A 23,292-nucleotide genomic window follows, 5' to 3' on the forward strand; every position below is an offset into this window, starting at 1 on the left:
TATGACTTGCTATTGCTGTCTCACAATAATGACTTGCTATCTCATAATTACGACTTACTGTCTCACAATAATGACTTGTTATCTCATAAAGATGACTTGCTATCTCATAATAATGACTTACTGTATCTTGATTATGACTTCTCATTACTGACTTACTAACTCCGAGTCATAATTATTTTGGTGGGTGGCGGGAACGGCCTTCCATACACTGTATGTCAGTTACGATGTTCTCTTTCACGCATATTTTTGATGGCTTTTTCACCAGTGGCATTTTTCCTGGGTGCATGAACCTCGCGATAATGTTTGCACACGATGCGTGACGCTTGAAGTAAGGTACAACAGCACAGGGCACTTCCAGACGCACTGCAGAGGTGTGAGGAGGTTATGTCCAAAATGTTAAATTCCAACATTTTGTGAGGTTACCGGTGCAGCTGGGCTTATGTCTAAACATTGCAGGGTTTCAAAAATCACGAGATTGTACTGCCACTGACAGCGGTGTTTGTTTGCTTTGTCGTTTCAAAAAGTAGCTTGATGAGTGTCCAAAGTAACATTGGAAGTTTGGAGAGGACGCCATCTTGGCCCTAGCTCTCCACGTCCCCGACAGCACAGGGGTTGCTTTCTCAGCAACATATCACGGCAGTGGTGAAGGCCAAGGAAGGTACTGTAAAATAATATTGGAAGGAAAATTATTTGTTACATGTTTTGTGAGTCGTTTTGTGGTACGTGCTAAGAATAGTCTTGAAATGAATTGCGTCTTGAGTTACACCGAAGCCATGATGGGCAGCAGCCTGCTAACGTTAGCTAGCCACCACAGTACTAGCTGGTGGTGTCTAACTGCAAATATATGAGGCAAACTAGCTAATTGGTCAATGTTAAGCACAGTACTTTAAACTACTGGTACTTTGCTCGCAATTTAAGTTCATCAATTATTGACATGCTGAAGTGGAGTAGCGAGCGTGCTAGCTACTTGCCTTTCTGGCTAGCAAGTTTCCGATACAGAATTTGCTATCCAGTTAACGTTAGCTAGCTACTACTAACTAACTGTCTCTACCGGCTACAAAGACAACGTTAACTGTTACCTGTATCTATTGTTAAATGTTGCATTTGCTAGCCAACAAGCTAAGATGTCTGATTTAAAACAGGGACGTGACATGGAGGACTCATGGATTCAGTATTGCGAGATTTTAATGGGTTTCTGTGGACTACATGAATATATGTACATGCATACAGTAGTTAACTAGAATGATTTACTCCTTATCGATAATGATGCAATGGTGTCTGGCGACCCTCGCCTTTTTTTTTTTACATGAAGTTGGGATGGCATTTTTATATTGCAGTAACCAGCTAAGTACACTTGTCATGAGAACCTACTGTGCAATGGATCATATTAGATTCAGAAACTGGTGTTTGCAATCTGAATTGTTTTGCACTCATTGACTATCAACAACAGTATAAGTGACTCAAGTATCCATCAACTATTACTGTGCTATTGACAGTATAAGATGCACATTCAATGGTTTGTGTGGACAAGACGGTGGCAATAGTTTAATAGGGCAGTGTATTACTTTAGACAAGTAGTCAGCCTAAATGTCCTGATGACAACTCAAGTCTTTGTGATGGTCTTTGCATGCCTTGTTATTGTTGTGATATTTGTTGAGTGGGTATAATTTCTGGAACGTTCCAACAGGAATCCGTTCCAAAAACGTCATAAATAACAAGTTTTCCGACAAACAACGCATACAAGGTTGTAAAGCAGCAGCATAAGATACCAGGTAGGGAGTGGGCTATTTAATTACGTTTTTCACTCGCCACGTTTATTCCGAAAAATGTATCTCCTCACTCTGGTACCCTATGGACAAACATTCATTAAGAATAATCTACCTGCTGAGTTGGTGGCTAGTTGACTAGGTGAATTGATCATTCTACTTTGTATGCGTTGTATGTTGGTTTCCTTGTTACTTTACCAAGTTTTGTGAACAGATTCCTGTTAGAACTTCCCACAAATTATACCCAACCATCTTTGTTTGTACCAGGTAACAGTACATATTTAAAGCACATGTTCTGTTTCAGCAGTGATCACCAGATTTCTAGACATTGTGATGGTCATTTTCTGAGCAAAATAAAACATTTTTTTAATAAAAATACAATCTTGGACATGACTGTGAAATTATTTCGAAGTCATTTTAATTTAGGAAATCTGTTCCATGCATAAATGGAGGCATATTCAATAATATCCCAATGTTATCGTTTTTTTGTCATACTACATCTGTTTGGGATTCTTGCAGTCAATTTGCGGTGTACAAATTATAACTATAACCAGGTTTTCATCCAACATTTTTATGTTAGTAAAGTACTTTTGAAATGTTGACAAAACAAAATACGCTAGACGAGGTGCGATCTTTTTGTCGGTAAAATGAATTTAGCCTTTGCACATTGATGTAATAACCATGTAGAAGTAAATTTGAAGTCGCGCGACAATATGGTGTGTGGTTCTCGACTAGGACTTGGAAACCATGTAGTTTGTTAGGCTACCTATACATTAAGGTATATGAACTTCACGAGGTCAAAGTGCACGTGGTGATTGATTCTGCTTTCTAATAAATATCGGGGGTTCTGGAGACATGATCGATTGTTGGCCGGCATTTGACAAATAACTATGGACAAAAGAGAGATTTTTATCTCATGTAGGCCAGCCTAACCGCGCTGTATCTGCAATCGTTTGGCTAGTGTGCACGTGCCAAGACCAGAGTGGGCACATTAGCGACGTAACGCAAATTTTGAGCAGTAGAGTTGAAAATGTAATGGAAACCCATTTAATAACTTGTATCCTTTATTCAGTAAATGGGAATTTAACCGCAGTTATTTTCATGTGCACTTGGTCATCACGAAAAGCCTTTCATCCGCAACAGGTCAATTTGATGGGGAAACTTCTCGGATGGGAAAATGCATATTGTTTTTTATGCGGATGCATGTTTAGTTTTTTTCCCCTAGCACTACACAGCTGACTCAAATAACCAACTCATCATCAAGCTTTTATTATTTGAACCTGCTGTGTAGTGCTAGGGATAAAACCAAAACGTTCACACCCGGGGGGCATGACCGAGTTTGGGTAACCCTGCTCTAGTCAGACTAGTGCAACAGACTCAATTCTGAAAAGGGTGATAGGGGGGGACTATTTTTTTCTGTAATTCTGCACATTTTGTCATGGAGCTGAGAGAGAGATGGCTGTTAATTTAAAGCTAATTTCCTGACAAATCTGCACATTCAATGGGTCCCCAATGGTTCAGAACAGTTTAAAAAGTGTTCTATAGCACCTGTCTGCTTCATTTCAATCCAATAATCATTAAGCAATCTGAAGTGGATAATGATATTTGGCAGTGAGCATTATTTACTCTGTTACATGACATTTCTCAAGTTACTTCATGATGTACTGAAATATCTACTGGCAAGCTATAAAATTACATCACGAATCCCCGAGCTGACAAGGTAAACATGTCGTTCTGCCCCTGAACAAGGCAGTTAACCCACTGTTCCTAGGCCGTCATTGAAAATAAGAATTTGTTCGTAACTGACTTGCCTAGTTAAATAAAGGTTAAAAAAAAGTTGCTCACTCGCTTTACACTCAAATCAAAATGATCTTTGTCACATTTGCCAAATACAACAGATGTTGACCTTACCGTGAAATGCTTACTTATGAGCCCTTAAGCAACAATGCAGAGTAACTCTTTTTAAGTAAGAACAATGAGCTAAATAACCTAAAAGGAAAAATAGTAACACAAAAAAAGAATAACGAGGCTATATACCAGGGATTTTCATGCGGGGGTTAGGGTTAGTCAAGGTGATGTGTATATGTATGTAGGGGAACAGTGACTAGATAATAAACAGAGTAGCAGCAGCGTGTGTGAAGGAATGTGTTTGTGTGTGGCGTCAGTCAGGTTGCTCTCTGGTGCAGCTGTAGAACTTTTTTTCCAGAATCTGAGGTCCCATGCCAAATCTTTTCAGCCTCCTGAGGGGAACAGGCATTGTTGTGCCCTCTTCACAACTATGTTGGTGTGTTTAGAACATGATAGGTCCTTAGTGATGTGGAGACCAAGGAACTGAGGTTTCCTCGTGCCACACTCTCTTGTTTTTGTTAGGTTGAATGTGGTAAATCATGGCTGGTTTTCCATTTTATGTTCTTTCAACTTTTTCACTTTTGATGAATGATGTTATTGATGAATGATGTTGTTGCCATGCATAACTGCTGCTTATGATTACATTATCACTGAAAAATGCTAAATACCGTAGTCTACATAATGCAAGTTCCACTTGGGCAGCTGTTGCATACAATTTATATTAAATCAAATGCATGTTTCTAACTAGAGATGCATAACATTGTTGCACTGCATCGTCCTGGGTTTGTACGAAGACTCCCTAGGACCCCAGAGCACCACATTTTATTTCACCTCTACTCCACAAATGAGCTAAAGTGGCATCCATCTTGGGTGCCATGGAACCTGCTGTGGTACCTGATCCTTTGTGTCTCCAGGGTGTTGTCTCTTTTTTCATTCTTTCGCCTGTTTTGCATTCCCTGCCAGTTAGACTGCCTCCATCTGGTGTTGCAGCACCCACCACACTATGCGGATGAACAGCAAACTAATCTACAGTAGGCTAGTTGACATTAGGGATGTTAAACGGTTAGCTGCCAAAAATAAATTTGACCAGTCATGCTTATTGGTCTATAGGGTAATTAGCATAATTATGTTGTGGAGTGGCTTGTAATGTTGTTTTCGTTATGTAGTCATGCATCTTATTCATCACACGCATACAGAGCCTGGTTTGAGGAGTGGAAAAGCCTTCCTACCTGTCAGACTGTGCAAGAGGAGCTCAAGTCTGTAGGCTACTGTAGTGAAACCGAAGTCCAGTCATTGGGCAACAAATAACCATTCTAAATGCAATCGCGTATTAAACTTTGGTGGCCACGATTTTAAAAGGAGCTATTTTTAACTCGTAATTTAAGAGTGCCTCCCATTTGCCATTCGGGTGTATAGGCTGAAGCCTGCCTACCGTTGACTATCAGCGAGTCACCCACTGCTTTGCAATGTGAGCTTGAGGCAGTAAAACCTGCACGTTTTACTTCAAATAATGAAGCATGTTTTGCCCTGCGAAAATCCATCTGTAGAAATGTGGATGCAATTATTTTATAAAGACTTCCTCATGCCATTAACCAGCATTTCTCTCCTGTTCTATTGGTTTTCATATCAATTTTCTTTCGTTGTCCAGAAGCACAATCCTCGTCATATTAGTAACCCATCATAGTTGTTGCTATTAGATTCCCCCCTTTTCTAAATTTCTGAAAGAGATTTTAATCTCTGTCACAACTGCTCGCATTAGGTTTAGAGCTGTGTTTTCCGCAAATTGCAATTTGGCAAATGTTTGAAAATGGCAATTTATTAGCTGCTTCATTATAGGAGTTGCGTGTTCAATAACAGGCTACAGCCTCTTGAACTGTAAGACGATAAGCTTGCTATTGTTGCATGTATCCACTAAGCTCTTAATAAAAAAATGTCCAGTCCTTGTATGCATCTGTAGTATCAGAGAGGAAGAGGCAAAGCAAGAGGTTTCACTCTTGCCAAAATCTGTCAAATATGCCCAATTCGTTTCTTTGGGCTTATTTTGGGCCAAACTTGTCGACTACCTTCCCGCGTTGGGATGACTTGCATTGTTAGGGCGGAAACATAACATCTCATTATTTACAGATCTCTCATAGTATTTTCTGTTGGTCACACAATTAATTTTTTCCAAACAGTAACCGTTTGTTGACCAGGTAGAGGGTCAGTTAGACAGAAGCAAAATTGACAGAAATTTGCATCCCTAGTTGACATCATAGAATAGTAGCCTAAATGGGCTTTGAACTAGGCTATAGGTTAGTTATTATTTTTTAATTGGCCTATTTTATGCCTTAGCATGGTTTATACACTGAACAAAAGTAGCCCTTTGTGAGGAAAAACTAATTCTGAACGGCTGGGCCTGGCTCCCCAGTGGGTGGGCCCAAGCCCACCCATGGTTGCACCCCTGCACAGTCATGTGAAATCCATAGATTAGGGCCTAATGAATTCATTTCAATTGACTGATTTCCTTATTAACTGTAACTCAGTAAAATCTTTCATTGTTGCGTTAATATTTTTGTTCGGTATAGTTTCTCTTTTTCACTTGATCTTGCTGATTTAAGCTATCCCCTTGCAATAAGAAGGTGGCTGGCAAGCTTCTTTTTTGTTGTTGCTGTGGACATTTTGGTAAAATGAGCTGGAGTGGTCCGTTTCTCGTGAAATTAGAAATTGTTGGACAGGACAATAGATTTGAATGATGGGTAGTCAGATTGTTCTTGTGGATTGTGTGATGCCAATATAGGGAACAAATGAAGACTGTAGCACTAATGAGTGATATCTGGTCTAATTTTAGTCAGTCTAGCTCTTGCATAAAACATTTTCAGAACAAACCTATGTTGTGGGCAAATTGCTAGGTTGATGTAAGGGTGTTGATTTTAAGAGAGAGCTGCCAGAGAATAATTTGATATACATGTTTGTTCTCTGTTCCAGCTCTGATACTTTGGTGTTCTTTGTGAAAGCCAAGTAAAACAGCCAGCCCCAGGTCCCTTCGGCCCACTGCGCTTGTGGGAATTGTCTTGGAGACAGGCCTGCATTGTCTAACATGAGCTTGGAGAACAAGGTGGAGGAACTGTCGTCTTGTCTGTGGGTGCTGTAAACCACAGGCTGGTGGGAAACCACCATGGGTCGTACTGGCCAGAGTGGAGTGGCTTGTAATGTTTTTGTACTGGACACAGGAAAGACAGGGCATTGGCTTTTATTTAGGTGTTTCCTCCACTGGGTCTTCAACTTTACTGGATAGTTGAGTTGAATTCAGAACATTTATGGCAGTACCCGAGCACCCTTTTGAAAGTGAAACGTAGACCCACTTTTGACCAACATTGCATTTGTAGTGCCCTATAAAATCGTATTTTTTTGTTGTTGCCTGATTCAGTTTTTTCCGAAATTGTTTAGTTTACGGTTTTCCCAGTTTTCAGGTTTTCGCTGGCAAAATCTCACTTTGTTAATAGAACATCACATTTTGCTGCTTTTCTTAGTCTGCAACAATGCTTACACCACATCAGGAAACCTCTTAAGCTCTGGGGGGGGGTCTTGCCACTGGATTGATGAAAGTAATCCTGACATCATTCTGGCTGGTAGGCAGTACTACAAAAGTAGCCTTTCGGAAAGCCTTTTCATCTCTACCAGAAGATTGTTATCATTAGCATTATGGCTAATGGCTACACAAAGTGTAGATGTGCGTGCACGGGCATTTTCAGAAAGTTGCAGGGAAAATACAACCACTGATACATTTTGTTCGTGTCTTATGATTAACTTGGGCAAATTAATGTTCTAGTAAGTTAAATACATTTTTGAATATTGTTGAATTCTATTCTAATGTCTGGATTCAATGAGGTTTATTCAAAATCAGTGTCTCTCTGGCATTATTTATGGTCTGACTCTTGACAGTGGAAGTGGTGCGGCAGACATGATGCACTGACTGAACAGGTCTTATGAGACCTCATAGCCCTTTGTAGATGCAAAATAGAGCGCATATTAGAGCAAGGCCATATCAGTAAAGTAGACCCCCACGGAGTCTGCTCTGAGGTTATAGCTTGGATAATTCCCTTAGCTGAGCTGTCTACCAGAGGCCCTCAGGCTTGAGGGAGATTGAGAAAAGGAAGAGAATTGGACTGTTTAGGATCCAGCCTAGTAGTTGAAATCCTGTTTTTGCGGCTGTAGGCCTAATACTGTGTGCTTGTTTACATGTGAAATAATGAAGATATTGCCTAGGCCAGTTTATTTTTTTTAGGAACTCTGAGGCTTTCAACTTTATTCTTCAAAGTGTTAATAGTAGAATGCATAAGGTACATTTTTGGAAATTGGGGAGGGTATCAGCAGTTTTCCTTTCGTCATTGCAGACCTAAGAGCTACAGTTGAAGTCGGAAGTTTACATACACCTTAGCCAAATACATTTAAACTCAGTTTTTCACAATTTCTGACATTTAATCCTAGTAACAATTCCCTGTCTTAGGTCAGTTAGGATCACCACTTTTTATTTTAAGAATGTAAAATGTCAGAATTACAGTAGAGTGATTTATTTCAGCTTTTATTAATTTCATCACATTCCCCGTGGGTCAGAAGTTTACATGCACTCAATTAGCATTTGGTAGCATTGCCTTTAAATTGTTCAACTTGGGTCAAAGCACCCCCACATGATGCTGCCACCCCAGTGCTTCCCGGTTGGGACGGTGTTCTTTGGCTTGCAAGCCTCCCCCTTTTTCCTCCAAACATAACGATGGTCATTATGGCCAAACAGTTCTATTTTTGTTTCATCAGACCATAGGACTTTTCTACAAAAAGTACAATCTTTGTCCTCATGTGCAGTTGCAACCCGTAGTCTGGCTTTTTTTTATGGCGGTTTTGGAGCAGTGGCTTCTTCCTTGTTGAGCGGCCTTTCAGGTTATGTCGATATAGGACTCGTTTTACTGTGGATATAGATACTTTTGTACCTGTTTCCTCCAGCATCTTCACAAGGTCCTTTGCTGTTATTCTGGGATTGATTTGCACTTCGCACAAAAGTACGTTCATCTCTAGGAGACTGACCGCATCTCTTTCCTGAGTGGTATGGCGGCTGCGTGGTCCCATGGTGTGTATACTTGCGTACTATTGTTTGAACAGATGAACGTGGTACGTTCAGGCGTTTGGAAATTGCTCCCAAGGATGAACCAGACTTGTGGAGGTCTACAATTTCTTTCTGAGGTCTTGGCTGATTTCTTTTGATTTTTCCCATGATGTCAAGCACAGGCACAGAGTTTGAATCAAATTATGTCAATTAGCCTATCAGAAGCTTCTAAAGCCATGACACAATTTTCTGTAATTTTCCAAGCTGTTTAAAGGAACAGTCAACTTAGTGTATGTAAACGTCTGACCCACTGGAATTATGATACAGTGAAATAATCTGTCTAAACAACAATTGTTGGAAAAATTACTTGTCATGCACAAAGTAGATGTCCTAACAGACTTACCAAAACTATAGTTTGTTAACAAGAAATTTGTGGAGTGGTTGAAAAATGAGTTTTAATGGCTCCAACACAAGTGTATGTAAACTTCCGACTTCAATTGTATTTATAACTTGTCAGTAATGTCCAGATCAACAAGCCCATGTCAGCTAACTTTTTTTTTGCTAGGTTTTGTAGCCCATTGATTTTGTTGGAATGTTTAAGTCCCTCCGATATCATATAAGACATGGCAAAATGTGTAGAATTGCTAGAAATTAGCTTTATAACTGCAGAATGTTCCCCAATGATGGGAGGCCTGAGTGGATTAAGTTTGTGAACCACTGGTCTAGGCTATCAACTCCAGTAAATGTAACCTTTATTTAACTAGGCAAGTCTGTTAAGAACATTCTTATTTACACTGACAGCCAGACCTGGACAACGCTGGACCAATTGTGCGCCGCCCTATGGGACTCCCAATCACGATCAGTTATGATACAGCCTGGATTCGAGCCAGGGTGTTTGTAGTGACCCCTCTAGCACTGATATGCAGTGCCTTAGACCTCTGCGCAACTAGGGAGCCCCATATAGCTATAGAGCGCCATGTTTGCCTTGCCTCTAACACTCATCAGGCAGAATGTTGTCAGGCATGTACCAGGATTAAGCTATGTCAAATATTTCAGTGTTAATAGAATGTTATCTTGAGGAGTATAAATGTAGGAAATGTCTCCCCTGCTCTGTTCAGATGTGAAGTATCCAGACATTTAGCCTATTAAATGTTTCAGAAATTGCTTTCAGCTGTTCTTTTGTGTGTGACGAGGGAACAATCCTCATTAGTTTTGCTTTGTCACTACCTTATTTTAGTTGGAGCTAAATGGATAGCTCTGTGGTAATGCCTTGTTTTAACAGATTATCACTGCCGCCTTAGATGATCAGAGTATCCCCCAGGACTAATTATCAGGCTTATTCTGAAGGCCTTCAGGGTTCAAAGTCAATCGCGTTATTACCTTGCAGTTAAGACTTTGTGCCAGGCAGAAGCTGACTTGCCTTGTTAAATTAGCTGTATACCTGATCTCAGTTTTTCTGGCCAGAGCTTCAGAGCAAATCCACGGAACTCAACAAATGAAGTAGTTTTCAGATAATGGTGTATTTTTCAGTAGTTTCTCATTTTTGTCGTGGGAAAATATATTCAAGACGGACAGTCTGGTTTTCCTTTTGTATAAAAGAATACAGAGGATAGACGCAAGTTTACTGACTAGTAGGCTGCATGAAGATACAATCTGTAGTGAGGCTGAATTCTAACACCAGGTAATATGATTTAACTAAAAAAATAATAATAGTGTCCATTATACTGGGAGTTACAGGTTAGGTACTATTTGGTGTAGCACATTTTTGACCAAGCTTGGAGATTACTGTCGTCGTCCACGATTCATGGAAACAGGAGTCTCGTAAAATGTCCAGTTGCAGGGTGTCCGTTTTTAAATTTAGAATTTGCTTCGTTATTAAAGTAGTCCAACAATGTGTGCGCTGCCATCTTGTCCATTTCAAGTCTTCTCTCATTGATTGATTGAGACATATTTTTAAGAGACTCCTTTTTCCACGAATCAAGGACGAAGACCGTATCGCTAAAGTTGGTTACAAATTCTGTGCTTACTCCAAACAGTACCTAACCTGTAACTCTGTTAAATCCCATTATCTGGTGTTAGACTGCAGGCTGAGCTCAGCTACAGATTGTGTCAGGACTAAGCCCTTTCTCAGGGCATATATCACTCATGTCATGGAGAGGTGCCATGTTCCTCTGAGTCTTGTTGTTGTACAGCTATGAAACTGAACTGACCTGGTTCAGAGGTGGGAGTGGTGGCTTCTGGGGGACACAACTTGGTTCAAGCTGTAATGATGTATGGAATGGGTGATCGTGATTCACTCAGATCTCATCTGCAGCGTTGGATGAGTTAATGTTGTCACAATACCAGAATTTTTACTTCGATGCCAGGTTTAGTATCACGATGCGTGATACCGAAACAATATCACAACAACAAAAAAGGAGTATTAGCCAAAGTCACAGCATGGCACTTGATCCGGACAGAAACTCAGCTACTGCTCTGTTCAATCGTTTGCCATCTTTTGAGTTTAAAATCATTCCATTTCAACATTTTGTATGTCTCTTTTTTTTTAAGAGCAATGTATGTGTTAATGAATAAATTATACAATCAATTTGACTTCGTTTTTACCAGTCTAACTACAAAACAACATGGTTATCATTTATTTGAATGGTAAATCTCCAGTTTTAGGTCTATTCACAATACAGGTGAATGCATATTCCATAGGAGTGTGTACATGCGTTGAGTTATTGAGCTTGTTTTAGCTGATTTCACGGGGCTACAGATGACAAACAATCCCTCCATTTAGGACTTATTTAATTGGAAACTGCTAGGAGAACATTATTTTATTGTACTGATCAACAACATTTGCATAAGAAGCAGTCTTCTATTCTAAAAGTGTGCACTGTCTCTAAGAAAGTAATGAAGTCATTCACAGGGGATTTTAACTTTGGAGTCTGGCTTTGTGGCTATGGAATCTAGTGGAAACCAGACGGTAGGCGAGGGAGATGAAGTTAGTCTCGCTTGCCACCAGAAACTCATTAAGTAAATGAATTATGTTTTTGATGACAGTCAGCTTTGAAATCAGCATATTTAGCATTATGGTTTGCATATTATCACAAACTACTAGAGTAGTGAATTCATTCAGCTGGAAGCTAACAGGGTAAGTTGGCCTATAATTTAAAGCTGGAAGCTACTGGTATCATCTTCCATTTTGAGGTGTTCTAGCCTGTTTTGGACATTGTTTTGCGGACAGTAATGAACAGTTTCTACCTCTCTACATGAGTGGGTAGCAGCCCAGGTGGCTCTAGCAATGAATAAGTAGAGCAGGATCTTTGCTCTTCACGCTATATAGGGGCTGCGCTAATGGACTTGATCCTCTCAATCACGTGAGACGCGTTTGACAGAAGTACCGAACATAAAAATTTGAGTACTGTTTTTGTTTTATCACAAAAGTACCGACGTTTCGGTATACCATGCAACGCAAGGAGTAGGCAGTAAGTGGTTTACATGATAGTGTGCGGGTTCTGAGGTGTTGCTCCTCTCTTCCAGGCACCATGGAGGAGCTGCACAGCCTGGACCCCCGGAGACAAGAGCTGCTGGAGGCTCGATTCATGGGCGGGGTCAGTGGCAGCACCGGGGGCAGCACTGGCAGCACCAGCGGGGGAACCAAAGTGAGTGAGCGTGTGTCAAACCCCCCCGATCCTCACACTGTTTCCCCTATATTAATTTAGCAGCGTTGGCCCACCGTTACGACGCTGTTGCCGTCACTCCAAAAAAATGATTACACACAAAAATATAAATGCTGCAATTTCAAACATTTTAGTGAGTTAGTTCATATAAGGAGATTAGTCAATTGCATTAAATCCATTAGGCCCTAATCTATGGATATCACATGACTGGGAATACAGATATTCTTCTATTGGGAACAGATACCTTAAAAAAAAAAAGTGGGGTCGTGGAACAGAAATCAGTCCGTATCTGGTGTGACCACCATTTGCCTCATGCAGCACGACACATCTCCTTTGCATAAAGTTGATTTTATTTAACTAGACAAGTCAGTTAAGAACAAATTCTTAATCCGGCCAAACCCTAACCCGGAGGACGCTGGGCCAATTGTGCGTCGCCCTATGGGACTCCCAATCACGGCCGGTTGTGATGCAGCCTGGAATCGAACCAGGGTCTGTAGTGATCCTTCTAGCACAGGGACATTTTCAGCTTCTAGGATTCATGTATAGATCCTTGCGACATGGGGCCGTGCATTATCATGCTGAAACATGAGGTGATGGCAGCGGATGAATGGAATGACAATGGGCCTCAGGATCTCATCGCTGTTTCTCTGTGTATTCAAATTGCCATCGATTTTAAATGCAATTGTGTACGTTGTCCGTAGCTTATGCCTGCCCATACCATAACCCCACCGCCACCATGGGGCACTCTGTTCACAACGTTGACATCAGCAAACCGCTCATTCACACGACCCCATACATGGTCTGCCATCTGCCCGGTAAAGTCGAAATCACCATTCATCCGTAAAGAGCACGCTTTTCCAGCGTGCCAGTGGTCATCTAAGGTGAGCAATTGCCCACTGATGTCGATTACGATGCCGAACTGCAGTCAGGTCAAGACCCCGGTGAGGACGACGAGCACGCAGATGAGCTTCCCTGAGGCGGTTTCTGGCAGTTTGTGCAGAAATGATTCGCTTGTGCAAACCCACAGTTTAACCAGCTGCCTGGGTGGCTGGTCTCAGACGATCCGGCCGGTGAAGAAGCCAGATGTGGAGGTCCTGGGCTGGCGTGGTTACACGTGATATGTGGTTATAAGGCCGGTTGTGCGTACCGCCATATTCTTTTTACATGACGTTTAAATAGAATATTCTAATGAACTTCTGTTTTGATTTCAGGCCTTGACAAACAATGAATGTTCAAATCAAAGTTTTGGAAGCCTGGGGTCCTCCAGTGACAAAGAGTCAGAGGTATGTTTATTAACATGATGTTCTTAAAGGTTTTAGTGAAAAATGAATGAATGTGCATTTTTGTTTTGAACAGGTTGTCAGACAGTATAACTGGTATCCACGGCTTTTCTGGATTTGCTTCTTTAGTCTTTGATGTTCCATCTTGTTTGGCTCAGACCTATGTTTTGATTGGAAGTGGGCTGGTTGGTGTGAGCGGGGAGATCACACGGAGAGTGAGTGAAGGGGAGAGGAGCTGGGCCCTGTTATCCTCCTTGTCGCTGGTGAGAACGTCAGACGCAACTTAAGATGGCGCTAGAGAGAATAAAAATGTGCGGAATCTTGCTGTAATTAAACTGCGTTCTTGTGACGCATAATGCCACGCCCTCTCACATCTCTGTACAAACACGGTTTGTGCCAGACTCTCTGCCAGGGCAGCCTGATCACGGGCGTCATCATCCTGCATGCCGAGTCTGAGCCTCCCTCCACGCTGCTCTCCTGTGTTTTGGCAGCACAGCTCGCTAATGTAGGGAAAACACAAATGGCCTCCAATTTGGAGGGGCAGCAGTGTCGCAAGTCTGTGGGGTGGTGGACTCCCAACATCGCTGACTGTAGGGTTAACCTAAGAAGCCTGAACCTCTGCAATGAGGAGTCTGCACGTATATTAGCAACCTGACTGTGCGGGTGATTGTCTGCTCCCCTCCCGTCTAGTTCGTGTGGTGTAATAAGTCACTGATGGAGGCCTGTGTGCGAGCATGATCGAGGAGGCAGAATAACATCTCTCTGGCCTTTTCTGCCGCAGACATGATGAATCTGCACAGATATCACCCAAACATCCCCCCCGGCCCCCATACGTCACACCCTCCCTAATGATGCACTCGTGAAACTGTCAGACCTCTGCCTGTCAGCAGATTCCCTGCACAAGGCTCTGTCCTGGTTCTGGGGCCTGTAAATCTTATTTTGTAAAAATATCACGAGGGTTCCTGTGCCCTGTTGAAATGGGCTCCTCATGTTAGACTTCGATTTGGTTCGTGTTTTTGCAGTTTAACCATTGTAATGCTAGCTTTTTTTTTTTAGGTCCAGAAATAATCCTCAATCTTAGAGGTCGTTGATTCAATGAAAATGGTTGATTTTCTTTAGCTGATTCCTTGCTTTGTTTGGCGATTACCTTGTTTTCTTGTTTAGCTCATAAGCTGATTTGAATCAGACATTAGAAAAGGCTAGTTAGTCTGTGCTACAGTTTAGTTACCTGCTGTAGTCGCTTTTCCTCTATTTCTCACAGCCTGTGGCCCAAAACTGCCAACAGGGGGCTGCATCGGTCATAAATAAGCATCCTCTCCCCACTGGAAGTTCTCGCACAACTACCTCATTAAAGCTTTCCATTACAATTTATCTCTTTTCAGAACAGGCTAATTATGAGCTCGATTAATTATGCATTTTGGTTTTACGTTGAACTCATTCTCTGTACCCCTCCTGCCTTTTTTTCCTGTTTGCAGAGCTCAGACGTGAAAAGGGGGAGCTCTCCTGCATACTCGGTAGGTGCTCATTGTATTTGGAATACTAGGCTATGTTCCCCGTCCTTTTTCAGCTACTGGTGGGCGGGCAGCATTGGTCGGTCAGTTCACCGACATTCAGGAATCCTTAGCAGGCTGTAGACTTGGGATTTATGTGTTGCTGCTACAGTGTATTCACTATGCTTTTTGTTTTTCAAACACACGTTTTAAATCCTAATCTGGACAATTCAAGGAATCAAAATGATTGTATTTGTACAACCGACCAGATAGTGGTCATTGGTGAAACAGTTTGTCCTTTACAGACTCCTGAAAAGAAACACTCTGAATCGTCCAGAGGAAGAAAGAGGAAACCTGACACCCAGTCAGAGAACAGCCAAGGTAACTTCCCTCAAGCTGTTTCTGTTGTACTCCAGGTACAGTCATCGATGTCTGAAAGTCAATGCTAATTGTATTTTCTCTCTCACAGGGAAGTCTATTGTGCGAGGACCCAAAATTAGTGATTATTTTGATGTAAGTTATTCTTTTTTTGGGGGGGGGGGTTGAAAATTGAAATGATACTCTTATCGTGAGTGAGCTGGGCTTAGTCCCTGTGTCGTGGAGCGCCACGTTTGATGTTCAGCAGAGAGGTTTTCTGTTTTTAGAGAATATCAATGAAGCCGTGATGTGATCCATTTCACACACAGGCCAGCTCTGAAATGAACAAAACCGGACATAAAGGAGGCTTTCTGTGCCAATGTTGTTGCCAAGTGGCAGGCGATGATGTCACTCACACTGGTGGTCTCTTTCTCCAGTTCCATGGAGGGAACGGGTCCAGTCCTGTGAGAGGTCTCCCCTCTGTGATCCGCTCACCTCAGAACTCACATTCCCACTCTGTGCAGGGTTCCAGTGTAAGTAACCCCATATCCACTTCAATTCCTTTATTGCTTGTTGGCTTTATAAACGTATGAAGAAAGCATAGGAGCCTTGTCCAAGCCAGAATGGCCCATTTAAAAAAAAAATATATATATATATAACACAATCAATGTTTTGAAGAAATTGACTACCATTTAGATACGCTAACAATTGTTGTCCCTTGGGTTTCAGATTAGGCAAAACAGCTCATCGCCTACGAGTCTGTCTTTTGGGGAACATGTGATGCATCCAAGGCAGTTAGCAATCAAATGTGTGCAGGTGAGGATGACCACCACTGTAGTATGTGTGTTCAGCACTTTGGACTGTGTGTCGCGAACAAATTCTTAACTCGTTTTTAATTGCAGACTGACCTGACGGGGCTCAAGTTGGCTGCCCTGGAGATGAACAAGAACCTGGACCTTGAGAAAAAAGAAGGCAGAATTGATGATTTGCTTAGAGTAAGGGAAATATGGCTAATTGACAGAACACATCAGCGGAACATTCCTAACTCCCTCATTGAGTTGAAGTATCAGTGATGTATTACTGTGACGCCACTGAACACATGGATCAATTAAAAAGGCTCGCCGTGCTGCACGTAGACTTAAAGTGCGTACAAAAATGTGTGTTATTCAATGCTAGGCTGACATGCTTGAAGTTAGCTGCAACGTTCTTATTTCTACGGTAGGAGTGTTTAGAGGGCTTTGGTTTTACTAGGGTTGTAATATGATAAACCTGATTTGTTTCTTCTCCATAGGCGAACTGCGATCTCAGGAGACAGATAGACGAACAACAGAAATTACTTGAAAAGTACAAAGAACGCTTAAATAAATGCATCACCATGAGCAAGAAGTTGCTCATAGAAAAGGTACTTACTTCCCTTTCGTTTCAAGGCGGAATGTCTGAAGCTAGCTTTTTTATATATATAATATACACTGCTCAAAAAAATAAAGGGAACACTTAAACAACACAATGTAACTCCAAGTCAATCACACTTCTGTGAAATCAAACTGTCCACTTAGGAAGCAACACTGATTGACAATAAATTTCACATGCTGTTGTGCAAATGGAATAGACAACAGGTGGAAATTATAGGCAATTAGCAAGACACCCCCAATAAAGGAGTGGTTCTGCAGGTGGTGACCACAGACCACTTCTCAGTTCCTATGCTTCCTGGCTGATGTTTTGGTCACTTTTGAATGCTGGCGGTGCTTTCACTCTAGTGGTAGCATGAGACGGAGTCTACAACCCACACAAGTGGCTAAGGTAGTGCAGCTCATCCAGGATGGCACATCAATGCAAGCTGTGGCAAGAAGGTTTGCTGTGTCTGTCAGCGTAGTGTCCAGAGCATGGAGGCGCTACCAGGAGACAGGCCAGTACATCAGGAGATGTGGAGGAGGCCGTAGGAGGGCAACAACCCAGCAGCAGGACCGCTACCTCCGCCTTTGTGCAAGGAGGAGCAGGAGAAGCACTGCCAGAGCCCTGCAAAATGACCTCCAGCAGGCCACAAATGTGCATGTGTCTGCTCAAACGGTCAGAAACAGACTCCATGAGGGTGGTATGAGGGCCCGACGTCCACAGGTGGGGGTTGTGCTTACAGGCCAACACCGTGCAGGACGTTTGGCATTTGCCAGAGAACACCAAGATTGGCAAATTTGCCACTGGCGCCCTGTGCTCTTCACAGATGAAAGCAGGTTCACACTGAGCACGTGACAGATGTGACAGAGTCTAGAGACGCCGTGGAGACCGTTCTGCTGCCTGCAGCATCATCCAGCATGACCGGTTTGGCGGTGGCATTTCTTTGGGGGGCCGCACAGCCCTCCATGTGCTCGCCAGAGGTAGCCTGACTGCCATTAGGTACCGAGATGAGATCCTCAGACCCCTTGTGAGACCATATGCTGGTGCGGCTGGCCCTGGTGCGGTTGGCCCTGAATCCAATTGAGCACATCTGGGACATCATGTCTCGCTCCATCCACCAACACCATGTTGCACCACAGACTGTCCAGGAGTTGGCGGATGCTTTAGTCCAGGTCTGGGAGGAGATCCCTCAGGAGACCATCCGCCACCTCATCAGGAGCATGCCTTGGCGTTGTAGGGAGGTCATACAGGCACGTGGAGGCCACACACACTACTGAGCCTCATTTTGACTTGTTTTAAGGACATTACATCAAAGTTGGATCAGCCTGTAGTGTGGTTTTCCACTTTAATTTTGAGTGTGACTCCAAATCCAGACCTCCATGGGTTGATAAATTGGATTTCCATTGATTTATTTTTGTGATTTTTGTTGTCAGCACATTCAACTATGTAAAGAAAAAAGTATTTCATAAGATTATTTCATTCATTCAGATCTAGGATGTGTTATTTTAGTGTTATTTTTTTGAGCAGTATATATATAGATATAATTATTATTATTATATATAATTATTATTATTTTTTTTTTACATTGTGACAAGCCTGTATGAGTGCAGTGGTATGAGTACTGTCAGTGACGTCTGTCATTGTTTGTGTTGCCTAGAGCACCCAGGAGAAACAGGCGTGCCGGGAAAAGAGTATGCAGGACAGACTACGGTTAGGCCATTTCACCACTGTGCGACATGGAGCCTCTTTCACAGAGCAGTGGACCGATGGCTTTGCCTTCCAAAACCTAGTCAAGTTGAGTATCTTGGTCTCCTTGTCAAAGTTGTCTCAAGTCAACTTAACCATATCACAGTTGAGAAATGTGTCGAGCTACACGTCTTTCTCTTTCAACAAAGTTCAGTCTGTTCAGGTATCGAAGAAAAGTTTGTAGAATTTGTACTGGCGTATCATTTTCCTCTTATTCTAAAGGCTTATCCAGGGTAAAACTCAGGCTTGGCAGAAATGGTATTGATTACATAGAACATCTTTATCTGCAGACAGCAAGAGTGGATAAACCAACAGAGGGAGGATATCGAGAAGCAGAGGAAACTCCTAGCCAAAAGGAAACCCCCATCGTCCAGCAACTCCCAAGCACCAACCACAAACTCTGAGCCAAAGCAACGCAAAACCAAGGCAGTGAATGGAGCAGAGAATGATCCTTTTCTGAAGCCCAGCCTACCTCAGCTGTGAGTGCTCTTGTCCTCCCTACCTTTGGCTAAGCACACCAAGACGCTAGATATCTGTCAACAAATATGCTTGATCCTGTTGCTTTCATTTCTCATGATCTTTTGTTGGTTCATTCCAAAGTTTGACTCTAGCTGAGTATCACGAGCAGGAAGAGATCTACAAACTACGACTCGGGCATCTCAAAAAGGTCAGTGTGCCAACCTGGCAGATCTAGGCAACACGAGCTGAGCTTTTTTTGTTTGTTTAATGTGTCGCATTGTTCAAGTCGATTCAATCGTGATTAGACATCCTGACACTGTTCCCTGATGTAGACCCACTAACAGTTCCACTCTGCTTAGAGATTCTGTGGACATTTTCCCTGAAAATTTCCCCTCAACCTATAGTTAATTCAATTGTTTCCCAGGTGAATAAGCATCAAGAGGGTTTGCCCTAGAGACAGACTTGCTACCAAGTCAACCGTTAATATTTAATACAAGGCTAGTCAGCCGAGGCGTAGAAGTGAGTTTTGATGAGCTCCCCTCTCCTTGTAGTGAGTCCTCTGATGTTCCTCTGTATGTTTGTGTGTGAATCATTTATAGGAAGAAGCAGAAATCCAGGTGGAGCTGGAGCGTCTGGAGAGAGTGCGGAACCTTCACATTCGGGAACTTAAGAGAATAAATAACGAGGACAGTTCACAGTGAGTCTGATCACTGGCATCTCTGTGACGTCAGGGAATACGCACAGGGGCTCCTGCTGACAGAGATTGTTCAGTTAGACACTGGAGAGAGAGGCAGTCATGGTGCTTGTCACAAGTCATTTTCAATGTCCGTGTTTTCCATTCTGCCACTCGATGTAAAATGAGGCTGTTTTTTTCCCCCTGACTAGCATTTCAATAACGAGGTCCCTCTTTCTAGCCATTAGTTGTTTTTGAGTTGGTGAAAGTCCTACCATTGAGTTAATTCCTAATGAGATTCTGACCTTGTTTTTGTTTGAAAGATTCAAAGACCATCCGACTTTGAACGAGAGATATCTACTGTTACATCTTCTGGGAAGAGGAGGCTTTAGTGAAGTTTACAAGGTGAGTTTATATTCGACCTGTGTATTCATGTCGTCAGTTTGCATCTACAAGTCTTTGTTTGAGTGGACCAGTCCAGAACCTTTCTGTTATAGGCGTTTGACTTGATTGAGCAACGCTATGCTGCTGTGAAAATTCATCAGCTCAACAAGAACTGGAGAGAGGAGAAAAAGGAGAATTATCACAAGTATGTTCCACATTAAATCGTTGCCATTTTCTCTGTGTTCTTATTCAACACTGTGTGGCGGGATCGAGTCAGTTTTATGAATCACAGTAACAACGGACAGTGTTTCAAAATGTATTTACTTGTAATGCACCGGCTTTAAGCTTATTGTTCTACTCCATCCGCTTAATATCTGGGTTATTCAGTCATACTGCTGTGCTCCTACTGCCTGGTGTCATTCAGTTGGTTGCCCATGGTAACACTGCTCACCTTGTTGCAGACATGCCTGTCGGGAGTACAGAATACACAAGCAGCTGGACCACCCCAGAATCGTCAAGCTGTATGACTACTTCTCACTGGACACAGACACGTAAGTTAACCTTGCTTATTGTACTGACTTAGATAGATAGATAGATATATCTATATCTCGTCACTGCCGTTTACACATTGCTCATTTTATGATGCCCCCAAAGGTTTTGCACAGTTTTGGAATACTGTGAAGGCAATGACCTGGACTTCTACTTGAAGCAGCACAAGCTGATGTCGGAGAAGGAGGCCCGCTCCATCGTGATGCAGATTGTGAATGCCCTCCGATACCTGAACGAAATCAAGCCCCCCATCATCCACTATGACCTCAAGCCGGGTGAACGAACACTCGCACACACCCGAATGATATCCCATACTGGGAGGGCTCCAATTATTTCTGATGCAATGTGCTCATTTTGTTCTGTTCCAATTTCAAGGTAACATCCTGCTTGTTGATGGCACAGCGTGTGGGGAAATCAAAATCACAGACTTCGGTTTGTCCAAAATCATGGACGACGACAGCTACGGTGCAGATGGCATGGACCTGACATCACAAGGAGCAGGGACCTACTGGTAAGAAGTGCCACCGCATACACGTGTCATGGGACCAGCACATTATTTGGGTGATATGATGCTTGGCATGTGGGCAGACATCATTTCGTTTTTGTTTTCTCAAAGGTACTTGCCTCCGGAGTGTTTTGTTGTTGGCAAAGAACCTCCAAAGATTTCCAACAAGGTGGACGTGTGGTCTGTGGGTGTCATCTTTTTCCAGTGTTTGTATGGAAGAAAAGTAAGTTTTTTAAGAGAACTGGTTTTATTGATTTACCAAAATAAGTTGACGCTGAGCCTTATTTCTCTCTCAGCCGTTCGGCCACAATCAGTCTCAGCAGGATATCCTGCAGGAGAACACAATACTTAATGCAACCGAAGTTCAGTTTCCTGTCAAGCCTGTTGCCAGTAATGAAGCAAAGGTGAGGGATCATTTGTGTTCTGAATATTACCATTTGACTGCAATTCTCACTTCTACTTCATCTTCTTTATAATAGTTCTGCATTGTTTTTATGATCAATTCCTGTATTTGTTGTTGCTTTTGTCGAGACCGCTAGTGTTCACAGTAAGGTACAGACATCACAGCCCCTTTTGAGATGCATTTCTGTCCAGCCACGAGTTTTGATCACCAGCATACTCAACATATTGCTCTGTTAAATCATTTTAATTGGTTCTCAGTGCCCGTGTTTTGAACGATGTTGCCTTTTTATTCCCCAAGGCCTTTATAAGGCGCTGCCTGGCATACAGGAAGGAGGACCGGTTTGATGTTCACCAGCTGGGAAGGGATTCCTACCTGCTTCCTCACATGAGGAGGTCCAACTCTTCAGGGAACCTGCAGATGGGTGCCGGTGGCTCAGGACCTGCCGCCTCCAGTATCATTTCATACTGAGGGCTGGTCCTGAACTGACTGAATTACTGCCTGGCTGCCCCACGCCTGCAGAGCCCCCCTCCCCCATAGGACCGTGTGTGGGGGAGAGGAGCTACATGCCAACTAGCGGTGTATGGAAGGACAAGAGGGCCATAGACACTGCAGACTGAATGGTGTGGAGTTAGGCCTTCGCCTGTACTGTGCTGAGTTTCAAATGTGTTTTCTAAAGACTAATGAAAGGATGTTTAAAGAACATAAGTGAATGACCTTGTAAAGGTTGAATAGAGCACTGCTACAGACAAAGTACCTTGAAATGTGACTGGACACTTGAGTTTGTTTTGCTGGTGGAAGCCTTATAGGGCCTTAGGGATAACTGGCAGCCTGCTGTTTTTAGAATTGTTAACATCCTCTTGCAAGGGTGCAAATGCTTTAGCTGCGCAGAGTTTCCTTTTTCACCATCAATTTGGCAGTTTTTTTGTTTTCAGCGAAAGTGTTAGGTCTTAATTTGAGTTGTACAATTAGCAATGAGAATGTAATTTTAGCATACAAGTGGCATTATTGTCATTTAGGCCCAGGCAGCATACTAATGTTGAATGCACAAAATAACCAAATGTAGATGAATGGCAATGTACAGAATAATATGCAGGATGATTAAAAATAATTCCTTCAAGAGTAAATGTATATTTGCTGTACAGAAGATTTTCAGATTTTGAATTGCAGCTGTACCATGGTTTAACAATTTCCCTTGTACATTTATGTCCTGGAGTGTTTTCATTTTGCTGCTTTTGATGTTACTTTTTAAAGGGCTGTATGATCCACTTTGGGTACAATTGTACAGTTCTATAAAAAGAATAAATGATGACTGATAATAAATACCAGGAAATCACAGCATGCCATACGAGTGACTTCTTTTGGAGACGGTGGGAGAAGCACTCCGCTGTTCCATTTGATGGATAAGGGCTTTATTATTGAAACTGAGGGGAAGATCAAAGTAGGATGAGTGCTCCTTGTCGCTGCAGTCAGGCGTCTGAGACCAGGGTGACCAGACGGTGACCTTCAGGTTATTTGCAAGTATGGAGTTACACAGCCCAATAAAACAGGCTTGCTTTGGGTCTAATGCTAGCAACCAGTATTCTTGATAAGCTATTGCACCAATATTTTCTGTTCCACTGACCATCTTAAAACAAAATGCTGAAGGGCTCAATAGACACATTACGTGCATTAGGCCTACACGGCGATGAATCATGCAAA

General features: G+C 42.4%; 1 protein-coding gene across 1 annotated transcript; it reads left to right on the forward strand.

The window, feature by feature from the left end:
• The first annotated feature begins 326 nt into the window (after positions 1 to 326).
• LOC115156026 (serine/threonine-protein kinase tousled-like 1-B) lies at positions 327 to 22,929 on the forward strand. The gene is made up of 22 exons (XM_029703216.1): positions 327 to 658; positions 12,217 to 12,338; positions 13,568 to 13,639; positions 15,112 to 15,150; positions 15,432 to 15,507; positions 15,596 to 15,639; positions 15,921 to 16,016; positions 16,213 to 16,299; positions 16,386 to 16,478; positions 16,775 to 16,885; positions 18,533 to 18,669; positions 18,912 to 19,100; positions 19,222 to 19,288; positions 19,680 to 19,777; positions 20,077 to 20,158; positions 20,251 to 20,342; positions 20,599 to 20,688; positions 20,792 to 20,961; positions 21,062 to 21,197; positions 21,303 to 21,414; positions 21,488 to 21,595; positions 21,892 to 22,929. The coding sequence occupies exons 2-22, from the start codon at positions 12,222 to 12,224 to the stop codon at positions 22,060 to 22,062; spliced, it is 2,187 nt and encodes a 728-aa protein (XP_029559076.1). The 5' UTR covers positions 327 to 658; positions 12,217 to 12,221; the 3' UTR covers positions 22,063 to 22,929.
• The last annotated feature ends 363 nt before the right edge of the window (positions 22,930 to 23,292 follow it).

This window comes from Salmo trutta, chromosome 20, assembly GCF_901001165.1.
Source record: "Salmo trutta chromosome 20, fSalTru1.1, whole genome shotgun sequence".
NCBI lineage: Eukaryota > Metazoa > Chordata > Actinopteri > Salmoniformes > Salmonidae > Salmo > Salmo trutta.

What these genes read in the sequence shown, in the direction of transcription:
- LOC115156026 (XM_029703216.1), top strand. Translation starts at nt 12,222, where the DNA reads ATGGAGGAGCTGCACAGCCTGGACCCCCGGAGACAAGAGCTGCTGGAG. An exon ending in AAGCCCAGCCTACCTCAGCT is followed by an intron (nt 19,101 to 19,221) that starts GTGAGTGCTCTT and finishes TTCATTCCAAAG; the next exon opens with TTTGACTCTAGCTGAGTATC. An exon ending in GACTCGGGCATCTCAAAAAG is followed by an intron (nt 19,289 to 19,679) that starts GTCAGTGTGCCA and finishes AATCATTTATAG; the next exon opens with GAAGAAGCAGAAATCCAGGT.